The sequence below is a fragment of the Narcine bancroftii genome, chromosome 9 (genome assembly GCF_036971445.1).
Source record: "Narcine bancroftii isolate sNarBan1 chromosome 9, sNarBan1.hap1, whole genome shotgun sequence".
In the NCBI taxonomy this organism is placed as follows: domain Eukaryota; kingdom Metazoa; phylum Chordata; class Chondrichthyes; order Torpediniformes; family Narcinidae; genus Narcine; species Narcine bancroftii.
In genome coordinates this window covers 54,827,851-54,841,912 of record NC_091477.1, presented here as the reverse complement: position 1 = coordinate 54,841,912, position 14,062 = coordinate 54,827,851, and the positions used below count along the sequence as shown (strand labels likewise).

At 39.2% G+C, this 14,062-nt stretch overlaps 1 protein-coding gene across 1 annotated transcript in view; it reads left to right on the top strand.

Moving 5' to 3' along the window:
* The window catches only part of LOC138743655 (C-terminal-binding protein 1-like), a 147,830-nt gene extending 135,034 nt beyond the window's left edge, over positions 1-12,796 (top strand). Inside the window, exon 11 of the mRNA XM_069899189.1 lies at positions 12,032-12,796. Within this exon, the coding sequence (XP_069755290.1) occupies positions 12,032-12,092 (61 nt within the window). The 3' untranslated portion in view covers positions 12,093-12,796. The remainder of the gene's footprint in view (positions 1-12,031) is intronic.
* Positions 12,797-14,062: the final 1,266 nt, after the last annotated feature.

Here is a 14,062-nt window from a genome sequence, read left to right as displayed (position 1 = left end):
GTATCTTTTCCCCTATTTTATCTAATTCTAGTCTCGTCCAGTCTGGTTTTTCCCTTGTTTGATAAAAATCTGATAGGTACCTTAATTGTGCGGCTCTATAATAATTTTTGAAGTTTGGCAATTGTAAGCCTCCTTGTTTATACCATTCTGTTAATTTATCTAGTGCTATCCTCGGTTTCCCCCCTCTCCATAAAAATCTCCTTATTATTTTCTTTAACTCTTTGAAGAATTTTTCTGTCAGTTGTATTGGCAATGCCTGAAATAAGTATAGTATCCTTGGAAAAATGTTCATTTTAATACAGTTTATCCTTCCTATCAGTGTTAGTGGTAGCTCTTTCCAATGCTCTAAATCGTCCTGTAATTTTTTCATTAGTGGATTGTAATTGAGTTTATATAATTGGCCTAGATTTTTGTTTATTTGCACACCTAGGTATCTTATTGCCTGCGTTTGCCATCTGAATGGGGATTCCTCCTTAAATTTTGAGAAATCCGCGTTATTCATAGGCATTGCTTCACTTTTATTTACGTTTATCTTGTATCCCGACACTTCTCCATATTCCTTCAATTTCTTATATAGTTCTTTTATTGATAGTTCTGGTTCTGTTAAGTATACTATCACATCATCCGCAAACAGACTGATTTTATATTCCCTGTCTTTTATTTTTATTCCTTTTATATTATTATCTCTTCTTATCGATTCTGCTAGTGGTTCTATAGCTAGCGCAAACAATAATGGTGATAGTGGGCATCCCTGCCGCGTTGACCTGCTTAAGTTAAATTGCTTTGATACATGTCCATTTACTGTCACTTTCGCTAACGGTCCCTTATATAATGCTTTAATCCAATTAATATACTTCTCCGGTAAACTGAATTTTTGCAATACTTTGAGTTCAATTTTAGTCAAAAATTCATCTATTTTCCCTTCTTTCTCTGAAGTTTTCCTTAATTTCTTTTGGATTATATGTAATTTGTTTGTCTTTTTTCCTTGTTGCCAATACCATTTTCTTAGTTTGCTCTGTCTTAAGCTGCCATGCTAAGATTTTGTGTGTTTTTTCACCTAGTTCATAATATTTCTGTTTTGTCTTCATTATATTCTTCTCCACCTTATATGTTTGTAATGTTTCATATTTTATTTTTTTGTCCGCCAATTCTCTTCTTTTGGTTGTTTCTTCCTTTATTGCTAATTTTTTTTCTATGTTTATTATTTCCCTTTCCAACTGCTCTGTTTCCTGGTTATAGTCCTTCTTCATCTTGGTTGCATAACTTATTATTTGCCCTCTAATGAATGCTTTCATTGCGTCCCATAGTATAAACTTATCTTCCACTGATTCCGTATTTACTTCAAAGTACATTTTTAATTGTTTTTCAATAAATTCTCTAAAATCCTGTCTTTTAAGTAGCATGGGGTTTAATCTCCATCTATACATTCTTGGAGGGATGTCCTCTAGCTCTATTGCCAATAACAGGGGTGAGTGGTCCGATAATAGTCTAGCTTTATATTCCGTTTTCCTAACTCTCCCTTGAATGTGGGCTGATAACAGGAATAGGTCTATCCTTGAGTATGTTTTATGTCTAGTCGAGTAGTATGAGTATTCCTTTTCTTTTGGGTTTTGTTTCCTCCATATGTCCACAAGTTTCATTTCTTGCATTGATTTAATTATAAATTTGGTTATTTTGTTCTTCCTGTTAATTTTTTTCCCCGTTTTATCCATATTTGGATCCAAATTCAGATTGAAATCCCCTCCTATTAGTATGTTCCCTTGCGTATTAGCTACCTTCAAAAAGATATCTTGCATAAACTTTTGATCTTCTTCGTTAGGTGAATATATATTAAGTAGATTCCAAAGCTCTGAATATATCTGACATTTTATCATAACATATCTCCCTGCTGGATCTATTATTTCCTCTTCTATTTTAAATGGCACATTTTTGCTAATTAATATAGCCACTCCTCTTGCTTTTGAATTATACGATGCTGCTGTTACATGTCCTACCCAATCTCTCTTTAATTTCTTGTGTTCCAATTCAGTTAAGTGTGTTTCTTGGACAAATGCTATATCTATTTTTTCCTTTTTCAGTAAATTTAGTAGTTTCTTCCTTTTAATTTGGTTATGTATTCCATTAATATTTAGAGTCATATAGTTCAGCGTAGCCATTTTATATTTTGTTTATCTTCTCTTTCCGTTTTTCCATCATTACCTTTCCTCCTTTTCCATTTCTGTTTTCTTATTTTCAACTCTTTACCAGACAACATTCCTACAACATCCAACATTTTCCTTATTCTCCTATTTCTATCTTTTTTATCCCCAATCTCCCCTTCCCCTCCTGAGTTGCCCTTTATCCCTTGTCGGACAACCACATCTCCCCTCTCCATTTGGATTTGCGAATCCACTCGCAAGCGTCAACTGATTTTGCAGTGACCGCTCTTTTCCCCCACCCAGCCCCCCCCAGAAAAGATTTCGCTTTTTATATGTCACAAAGGTCACTCTTTTAATTCCCTCCTTATTCTCTCTATTCCATTACCTTCTCTTATTAATTCTTGTCTATACTCTCTATGTTTTCCTCTAATTACAGATACTTTCACATATGCCCATTGTCTCTATTCACTCTTATACCTCTTTACCCGCATACATATCAATCGTGGTCATTTTTACCCTCCTTACCCTTCTTCATCCCTCAGTCTATTTTTGTCTTTACCCACATACATATCAATCGTGATAATTTTTGCTCTCATTACCCGTCTTCATCCCTCAGTCTATTTTTGTAATTGTTCTGCAAATTTTCGTGCTTCTTCTGGATCCGAGAATAGTCTGTTTTGTTGTCCTGGAATAAATATTTTCAATACCGCAGGATGCTTCAGTGTAAATTTATATCCTTTCTTCCATAAAATCGCTTTTGCTGTATTGAACTCTTTTCTCTTCTTTAGGAGTTCAAAGCTTATATCTGGATAAATGAAGATTTTTTTGCCCTTTATACTCCAGTGGTTTGTTGCCCTCTCTTACTTTTTCCATTGTCTTCTCCAGTACCTTTTCTCTTGTAGTATATCTTAGGAATTTTACTACAATAGATCTTGGTTTTTGTTGTGGTTGTGGTTTAGGGGCCAATGCTCTATGTGCCCTTTCTATTTCCATTTCTTGCTGTAGTTCTGGACATCCTAGGGCCTTAGGGATCCATTCTTTTATAAACTCCCTCATATTCTTGCCTTCTTCATCTTCCTTAAGGCCCACTATCTTTATGTTATTTCTTCTGTTATAATTTTCCATTATATCTATTTTTTGGGCTAGTAATTCTTGTGTCTCTTTAGTTTTTTTATTAGATTCCTCCAATTTCTTTTTTAAGTCTTCTACCTCCATTTCTGCTGCTATTGCCCGTTCTTCCATCTTGTCCATTTTTTTCCCCATTTCTGTTAAGTCATATCCATTTTATTTATTTTCTCTTCTGTGTTGTTTATTCTTCTTCTTAAATCATTGAATTCCTGTGTTTGCCATTCTTTAAATGACTCCATGTATCCTCTAACAAGAGCAAGTATATCCTTTACCTTGCCTTTCCCTTTATCTATTTCACTGTACTCTTCCTCTTCTTCTTCCTCTGGGTTGACCATCTGTTGTTTCTTTGCTGCCCTTTCCTCCTCTTCTTTCTTGTTTCCATTGTCTTCTGTGGTCTCTTCTTGCTGCAGGTGTTCTGCAGCTGTCGTTGCCGGCTGTGGAGATCGACTCCCCAGCTGGTCCCCCCTCCCGTCGGTGTGTTTTTTTGCATGCGCATCGCGCATGCGCGAGGAGTCGCGCATGCGCGGTTGCGCACTTTTACTCGGCTCTGTGAGCCATTGTTGTAGTTCTTTTTCTACCGACCTGAGGTAGTGGGGCCCTCTCTCCACAGCGGGCCTCTTCGGACAGGTAAGGCCTTCACCTTTTTCCTCCGTTGTCTTCTCTTCCTCTCTTCTTTCCGTTGATTTTGATTTTTCTCCTTTTGTCTCCATCTTCTTTCCACCTTTATACTCACTTTTCTTTAACTTGTATTTCTGTGCCTTTGTATTTTCTCTTGTTTTTCCCGACTTTTCTGGAGAGGGCTGGAGTTCACCGTCCGGCCACTACTCCATCACGTGACTCCTCTCTGGCATTTGATATCTTGATAAATACGTACAAGTTACATTGGCAGCCTCCAATTTTCTCCTGTTGAAGTGATCAATTTTGTGTCCTTACTGTATTTTGCTCCCTAAAAATACCATCTCCCTTCCCAAAATTGGTAAGAGTATTCTGAAATTCCTAATGCGTCTTCACAGTTTTTTTTCCCCAGTTATCTAGGAGTTCTCCATGTTCTGCGAGTTTCCTTCCTGCTCTGATTTCATTAGTTGCTGGGGAGGGACTGTAGCATTGAGGGATGCAGGATAGTTGGATGAATGGATGTTCAGCAGCTGAAGCTGGGGAATAGCTTGGAGTGATAGACTCTGAGGAATGGTGGTTGAGGGTGGGTTGACACTGGGGAGTTGAGGCTTTGGGAAGAGAATAGCTCTAGAGAATTAAAGTGTACACAAATAGGATATTCAGCCCCAAAAAAATCTGCTAATTGTAGTACAGCCGTGACATCATTTCACCAGCTCGTTGTTCTTCCTCTCTCATGTCATTAAGCTAATCCTTAAATGTGTCTATTGTGACAAAGTTCCCCATTCCAACCACCAGACCTTTACAGTACCAGCGATCATGCCCCAGGTTTGAATCCTGTGCTGTCTGTAAGGAGTTTGTACGTTCTCATGTCTGTCCAGATTTTCCCTGGGGGCTCTGGTTTTCTCCCACCATACGAACTACTAGGGGTGTAAGTCAATGGGGTGTAAATTGGGCAGTACAGACCCCCGAAATGGCCTGTTACTGTGCTGTATGTCTAAATAAATAATTGGAAATTAAGGTACAGTGGAAGAGGTGGAGCCGATTGAATGGAAAATGTTTAGGACGGGTGTGATGGCCATCTCGTTCTGGCAAAGCTGGATACAGCGATTGGGTGAATGACAATGACTATAAGCAACTAAAAGATAATTGGAGATCAGGAATGGTTCCAGAGGACTGGAAAATTGCAAATGTCACTCCACTCTCAGAAGGGAGAGAGGCAAAAGACAGGAAGCTCATGACTTTGGTGGTAGGCAAGATTCTGGAGTCTATGAGGTATCAGGGTACTTGAAAACCAACATAAAATAGGCCAATGCCAGCATGATATCCCTTAGGGAAGACCTCACCTAACAAACCTGTTGGAATTCTTTGAGGAAGTAACAAGCAGGATAGACAATGTTCACTTGGATTTTCATAAGGCCTTTGACAAGTTGACACATATGAGGCTGCTAAACAAGATAGGAGCACGTAATATAAGGGAAAGGTACTTGGTGAGGATAAAAGATGGGCTCAATCTTTTATCAGAGTGGGGGGGGGGGGGAAAGGAAGCCTTTTCTGGCTGGCTGCCAGTGACTAGTGGTGGTCAGTGTTGGGTCCAGTACTTTTCTCATATGTAAACAATTTAGATGACGGAACTGATGGTTGCGTGGCTAAGTTTGCAGATGATATGAAGGTGGATGGAGGGGTGGATCGTGTTGAGGAAGCAGCATGACTGCAGAGGGACTTGGGTTGGGAAATTGGCCAGCAGCAAATAGAATATAGCATAGGGAAGTGTATAGTCATGAAGTTTGGTAGAAGGGGAAAAAAAAGGCTGACTATATTCTAAATGGGAAGAGAATTCAGACAGCAGGGGTCCAGAGGGATTTGGGGAAAGGTTAACTTTCAGGTTGAATTGATAGTTAATAGGTCAAATGCAATGTTAGCATTTATTTTGAGAGGGCTTGAAAATAAAGGCAAAAATGTAATATTGAGGCTTTAGAAGGTGTTGGCCAATCCTTGTTTGGAGCGTTGTGAGCAATATTGCATCCCATATCTAAGGAAAGATGTGGTGAAGAGGATCGAGAGAGGTTTACAAGAATGATTCCAGGGAATCATTCCAGAGGGTTAATGTATTAAGAGTGACTCTGGGCTTGTACTCAGTGAAGTTAAGAAGGGTTGGGGGGGGGGGGGGGGGAGGAAATCTCATTGAAACATACCAAATATTGAAAGGGCTGGATAGAGTAGATGTGCAGTAGGTGTTTCTGGTAGACCAGAGGGCAGAGCCTCCGAATAAAAGGAGCTACCTTTAGAACAGTGTTGAGGATTTTTTTTAAGCCAAAGGGTGATGAATATGTGGAATTTGTTGCCCCAGATAGCTGTGGAGGCCGTCATTGAGTAGATTCAAAGCAGAGGTGGATAGATTCTTGATTAGTAAGCACAGGATATCTGCCATGATTTGAATGGTAGAGCAGATGATGGGCCAAATTCTGCTCTATTCTCATAATAATGCAAGGTTACTTCCTCTGGTGGATAACTGGGGAATGGAAACTTGAGGTTTTCATTGGCAAGGATGAGGAAGAGCAAAACAATCATCTTGAAGAAATGGCGATTGTATCCCTACATGGGCTAAAGTTTTCAAACCAGGAAGTGGATGAATATTCAAAATATAGTAGGAAGTGGGGAATAGTTTTTTTGTGCAGGTATGGGGTGCCCGTTGGAAATGGGCTTACAGGCAGCGAATATTGTAGCATTGTGGAAATAATTGAGCAAATAAAGAGAAGCTGAGGGTCTCGGAGTCATGGAGCATCCGTGGAGAGAAGTTGACAGTCATCATTTGGCTTGGGACTTTGAGATTTTCATCAGCACCAGGGTTTTTTTTTTGGGCCCTGAAATAGTTATATTATCAGAGAAGTGTTTTAGAGGTTTGGCTGGTGGTCCAGAGACATGTGTTCAAATCCCTGTTTGGGAGTGGAATTGAAATTATTAATGAAATAAAATTTGGAACTTTGGCTTGTATGGATAACAGCATGTAATTACTGGAGTAGGGAATCAAAACACATGATTTACTGATGGCCTTCAGGGAAATAAATCTTGTAAATTAGATTTGCTGAAAGCAATTTAGTGACTTGCTAACCTTTGAAATGGCTCTTTAGCTACAGCGTTCAAGGGCAATTAGGAATGTGCTACAAGTCTGAACTCTGTTAATAATGACCTACATTCCATGAATGAAAAGACACTAGTTGCAGGATCCAAAACGTTATGTGCTGTAATTTCTACAACTGAATGTTAATTATCAAGACACGTCTTAAGAAACAGTTAGAAAGGTTGATACTGAGCAGAGTTTTGAACCATTACCCTGTAAGAAGTACTTTGCTCTTGGATTTGATGTGTGGAGATTTAGCATAAAACTAATTAACCCAGTCCAAAGTTGTCACCTTCATGTGGAACCAGATCTGAGGAAATAGAGCCAGTTAATCGTCTGACGAGCCTAACATTCCCTTTCATATTGACTGCAGCATCGGGCTAAATATTAGCAGTTCAGTAACTTAGAATCCTCTCCTCTTTGCTTATGCCTTTGGCTTCCCCACTGATCAATGGTTCTCGGAGCCCATAAGAGTTACACTTGGGAAACTGTAACCAAGTGCAGTTATGGAAAAGAATCAAGATCAGACAAAGTGATGACACTTGTAGAAATCGTGCAATGAAGCCTTATGTGATCAGAGTGTCTTGTGATCAAACCTCAGAATCCCTCCAAATCGTTTGATGACTCCCCCACCCCCCACAGAGTTTTGTTTTTTAGTTTCGAACATTGTCAGATCAGATACTTTTAATAGTAATTTTAAAAAAAGAAATCAGACATACATCATGGTATTAGGCCCTTTTGGGCAACAGACGGGGAGAATGTGCAAACTCCAGACAGATCTTCAAACCCCCGGCTCCTGGCGCTGTAACAGCGTTGTGCTACAATCGACTGCCCTCTTAGGACCAGTTGAAGTAATTAGTGCCTACTGTTCGTTGTTCCTCCTATCTCAAGAAGCTCGAGTGTTCATAACTATTATTGAAGAGAGCAAGTTCATTGATGCTGCAAAGTCTAAAGGCACTTTCAGGTGGCCCAAATCCCTGGTAGTAAAACCACATATTATGCCAATATGCGGCTGTTGGGAGGCCACTTGAAAGCGTAGGAGGCGCCTGCGAGAAGAAATTTGTAACCTTCCTCCGGGAGGGATAATCGCCGGAGCACTGAGGTCCCCCCGGCACATGAATGCAGCCGCCTGAAAGCGGCTGCTAAAGGGAATGACAATCAGCTGGCGAGCGCCAGCTCGCCCTGCCCCCCACCCCGCGTGGGATGTTAGCGCGGGGACGACCCGCAGGATATCCTCACATTGATACCACTCCCCCGCTCTCCCAATGGCCCGACGTGGGTCCCCGCACTGTGGGACAGCCGGTGTGGGGACGCACAGGGCGTCTTCGCACTGGCCACCCCGCAGGATGGGGGCTCGTGTCGGGCTCTTGGGGGGGGGCAGGTGTGGGGGCTCGTGTCGAGGTGTTGGGAGAGCTGGGCGGTGGTATCAGTGTGGGGATGTCCCGCATGGTTAACCTGCACCGGTTGTCCCAACTCTGACAGCCCGAAGGGGCAGGAGCCGGAGTGGGCTCAGAGGCACATCCAGTGCAGCTGTTCCTTCAGGTGGCCAGTGCTGCGCTTTTAGCGCTGCCACCTGAACGGCAATTCAACGGGCCGCTTCTGTTTCTGCAGGCGCATTCTTGGCAGAGAATACACCTGAAGAAGCCTATAGATGGGAAAGAAAAGTGAAACCTGAAACTCTCAAATTTTAGCCCCTTTTTCACTGGCATCCCAGTTAATTGGCCGTCCAGTGTCCCGGGATAGGAAGCCCTTTGTGCCATTTCCACTGGGCCACCCTTAACTGAACACACTCATCCTGGGGAAAGGAGTGTTCTCCCTTCAACTGGAAACGGGTGACTTTCTGCTGTCCCTTTCCCACTGGTTTAATCAACACGCCGGCGTCGGCAAACGGCAGGGATATGAGTGGGGTGAAATGATGTCATTTTTTTAATTTTTTTTTTTATTTTTCACACCATAAATCACGTTAGTCATGATATACACTTTTTCATTTTCACACATATACAGTGACTTTTTCTCCCCCCCCCTCCCTCCTCCCAAGCCACCCCCCACCCCACCCCCCCCCCCCTCTAATCCATTTTAGGTATACAATCTAGGTTGCATTAAGCCAGTCAGACAATGTTGTCATTCAACAAAAATACACCAGAAATTCTACTGAGTCCATTCTTTTCTTCTCTTCTCCTTCCATCAACTTAGGTAATGTTTGTTCCCGGTAGGTTTTCGCTATTGTATTTAATGTAAGGCTCCCATACTTGTTCGAATATTTCAATATTATTTCTTAAACTATATGTTATTTTTTCTAATGGAATACATTTATTCATTTCTATATACCATTGTTGTATTTTCAAATTATCTTCCAATTTCCAGGTTGACATAATACATTTTTTGCTACGGCTAGGGCTATCTTAACAAATCTTTTTTGTGCATCCTCCAAGTCAATTCCAAATTCTTTATTTTTTATGTTACTTAGGAGAAAGATCTCTGGATTCTTTGGTATATTGTTTTCTGTTATTTTATTTAATATCTGATTGAGATCATCCCAAAATTTTTCTACTCTCTCACATGTCCAGATTGCATGAATTGTTGTTCCCCTTTCTTTTTTACATCGAAAACATCTATCAGATACTGTTGGGTCCCATTTATTTAACTTTTGCGGTGTAATGTATAGTCTGTGTAACCAATTATATTGTATCATACGTAGCCTCATGTTTATTGTATTTCTCATCGTTCCAGAACATAATTTCTCCCATGTTTCCTTTTTTATCTTTATATTTAAATCTTGTTCCCATTTTTGTTTAGTTTTACCATTTGTTTCCTTATTCTCCTTTTCTTGCAGTTTAATATACATATTTGTTATAAATCTTTTGATTAACATTGTATCTGTAATCACATATTCAAGGTTACTTCCCTCTGGTAAACTCAAATTGCTTCCTAATTTATCTTTCAAGTAGGATCTCAGTTGGTAATATGCCAGCGCTGTATCTCCAGTTATATTGTACTTATCTCTCATTTGTTCAAAGGATAAGAATCTACTTCCTGAAAAACAATTTTCTATTCTTTTAATCCCTTTTTTTTCCCATTTTCTAAATGAAAGGTTGTCTATTGTAAAAGGGAGTAGCTTATTTTGCGTCAATATTAGTTTTGGTAATTGATAATTTGTTTTATTTCTTTCTACATGAATCTTTTTCCAAATATTGAGGAGATGGTGTAATACTGGAGAAGTTCTATGTTGTACCAATTTTTCGTCCCATTTATATAATATGTGTTCAGGTATCTTTTCCCCTATTTTATCTAATTCTAATCTCGTCCAGTCTGGTTTTTCCCTTGTTTGATAAAAATCTGATAGGTATCTTAATTGTGCGGCTCTATAATAATTTTTGAAGTTTGGCAATTGTAAGCCTCCTTGTTTATACCATTCTGTTAATTTATCTAGTGCTATCCTCGGTTTCCCCCCTCTCCATAAAAATTTCCTTATTATTTTCTTTAACTCTTTGAAGAATTTTTCTGTCAGTTGTATTGGCAATGCCTGAAATAAGCATAGTATCCTTGGAAAAATGTTCATTTTAATACAGTTTATCCTTCCTATCAGTGTTAGTGGTAGCTCTTTCCAATGCTCTAAATCGTCCTGTAATTTTTTCATTAGTGGATTGTAATTGAGTTTATATAATTGGCCTAGATTTTTGTTTATTTGTACACCGAGGTATCTTATTGCCTGCATTTGCCATCTGAATGGGGATTCCTTCTTAAATTTTGAGAAATCCGCGTTATTCATAGGCATTGCTTCACTTTTATTTACGTTTATCTTGTATCCCGACACTTCTCCATATTCCTTCAATTTCTTATATAATTCTTTTATTGATAGTTCTGGTTTTGTTAAGTACACTATCACATCATCCGCAAATAGACTGATTTTATATTCCCTGTCTTTTATTTTTATTCCTTTTATATTATTATCTATTCTTATCAATTCTGCTAGTGGTTCTATAGCTAGCGCAAACAATAATGGTGATAGTGGGCATCCCTGCCGCGTTGACCTGCTTAAGTTAAATTGCTTTGATACATGTCCATTTACTGTCACTTTCGCTAACGGTCCCTTATATAATGCTTTAATCCAATTAATATACTTCTCCGGTAAACTGAATTTTTGCAATACTTTGAACAAATAATTCCATTCTACTCTGTCGAAGGCCTTCTCTGCGTCTAAAGCAACTGCTACTGCAGGTGCTTTATTTCCTTCTACTGCATGAATTAAGTTAATAAATTTACAAATATTGTCTGTTGTGCGTCTTTTTTTGATAAATCCAGTTTGGTCTAAATTTACCATTTTCGGTACCTGTTCTGCTAATCTGTTTGCTAATAGTTTAGCTATTATCTTATAATCTGTGTTTAGCAAAGATATTGGTCTATATGACACTGGTGAGAGTGGATCTTTCCCTTGTTTTAGTATCACTGTAATTATTGCTGTTTTACATGAATCTGGTAAGTTTTGTGTCTCATCAATCTGGTTGATTACATCCAGGAGGGGCGGTATTAATAGGTCTTTAAATGTTTTGTAGAATTCTATTGGGACTCCATCCTCTCCTGGTGTCTTATTATTTGGTAATTTTTTTATTATCTCTTGTATTTCTACTGTTCCAAATGGTTCTGTTAATTTATTTTGTTCCTCTATTTGTAGTTTTGGTAGTTCAATTTTAGTCAAAAATTCATCTATTTTCCCTTCTTTCCCTTCGTTTTCAGTTCGGTATAAATGTTCATAGAATTCTCTGAAGTTTTCCTTAATTTCTTTTGGATTATATGTAATTTGTTTGTCTTTTTTCCTTGTTGCCAATACCATTTTCTTAGTTTGCTCTGTCTTAAGCTGCCATGCTAAGATTTTGTGTGTTTTTTCACCTAGTTCATAATATTTCTGTTTTGTCTTCATTATATTCTTCTCCACCTTATATGTTTGTAATGTTTCATATTTTTTTTTTATCCGCCAATTCTCTTCTTTTAGTTGTATCTTCCTTCATTGCTAATTTTTTTTCTATGTTTACAGATCCAAGAGACACTCAAGTTTACTTCAGACCAGTGATGAATCAATGTATGAATCCAATTGACTCTTGTGGCCTGATGAATATTCCTTCATGAATGTATTAAGCACAATCTTGAGGGAAATTATGTATAGCTACCCTTGAGTTGGCATTTCTAATTCAGCATCTCATGGTTTATATCTTATCCTACCATTAAAGAAGGCATCAAATATCCCAATCTATACCTAATAATTCCATTATTATTATGGTTATTGTTGTAGCATGTGTTTCCTGGCCACAATTTTTTTTAAATTAAAACCCCTTACACCTGAAAACAAAATTAATTTTGGTTGTGACATTTGCATGTGTTCACCATTCTCGCCATGGTGCTGTTGAATCCGTTTCCGACATACACTGCTGAGTCCAGGAACCTAAAAAGAGCAAAGTCTGCAGATTGTTACGACTTTTTAAAGCTGATTTTCCTAACCAAAATGACTGCAAATCGGCCTGATATTAGTAAGTTGCCAAATTAATACCATCTGGTGCTGGTTTTATGACCTTGTTCCATTTCTGCAAATAAATATTTGACTTAAACATTTGAAAGCCTCTGGCAGTACAAGGGTCAACAATTACAGGTTATTGTAAACAGGATCCAGAAAGAAGCCGAGGAGAAACACGAAAGGTATTGTTATTGCTTTTTTCTTTGATGTAAAGTTTATCAAGAAGTGTTCTATTTTAGGCCCATTGAAAGATTTGCATGGCTGCTATAACCTTGAACTTCAGCATTAAATTTTCATTGCCAGTAACGTTTAGATTGGTGTATCCTTTTTAATTCATCTTTATTCCATGATGCACATTTATGACTTTGTCTATCAAAGGTCCATAAATAATTGAAAGAGAGAGCTCCTGCGAAGGTTACCTGCAAGATACAGAATTCCCAAAGACGTTTAGTTGGGCAAATGGGTCAACATCAGCTTGTGGGCTGGAAGGGCCTGTTTCCATACTGTATCTCTAAATTTTTTTTTAATGCTGGAGAGATTCAGCAGGTCACGCAGCAATCTATAGGAAGTAAAAGAGCCTGACGAAAGCCAGGCCTGAACCATTGATTGCCTTTTACTTTCTGTGGATGCTGTGCGACCTGCTGAGTTTCTCCAGCATTTTTATGTGCCATACTGCACTCAACCCCGGTATCGGCAAGTTCTCTTTTTTACCTGTGAAATGCTGGGATAATGAACTCTCTAACTCTGGAATATAGGAAAGCAGAATATGAATTATCAGAGTGGATGGTAATAGGAAACTTGTCCCATTTACTCCCTGTGTTTTCTCCACGTCCCTTGTTCCCTTTGCTCCACCAAAATCTTTAATTCTTTGATGTAAAATGCACCCATCGTTACCTGCCATTGGTGGAAGAGTGCTCCAAACTTCCTCCATTCCTTGCCTCTACAAGTGTTCTGTAATTTCACCGCTGAAAGGCCTGGCATTAATTTATGGGCTGTGTACCCACCCCCCACCCCCCCACTCTTAGAATAATTTCTGTTAGTCCTATCCCCTTAATTTCTGGAAAACCACAAGCAAATTACTCCGTGTAAATTCCAACAAAGGTTTGGATAATCTTTCCTGGTAATTTAATCCTTCAAGTCCAAGTATTATTTTTTAAATCCTCCCAAGTGTGTTTCTCCCCATGTTCATTACTCCACAGGGACATTCCAACCACGGTTTTGATCACAGCATTTTAGCCCAACTTACTCACGCTGATATTCCCCCTCCCACCCCCCCCCCCCCCACCCCCCACTGGCCCCACCTGCTTATATTTGGTTCGTCTCTCTCTTAACCCATCTTATCAATGTGACTGTCCAATTTTTTTCCCCTCAAACATTGCATTAGTACTCACTTCCACCACCTCCCCTGGTAGCCACTTCCACAGGGCCACCACCCTCTGAGTAAAAATGTTTCCCTTCAGCCTCCTGTTAAATCTCTCCTCCCCCACTGTTAAACTGCTCTATTCCTCTCATGATTCTGTGAGATTGCCCCTCAACCTCCTGCACTCCAAGGAATAA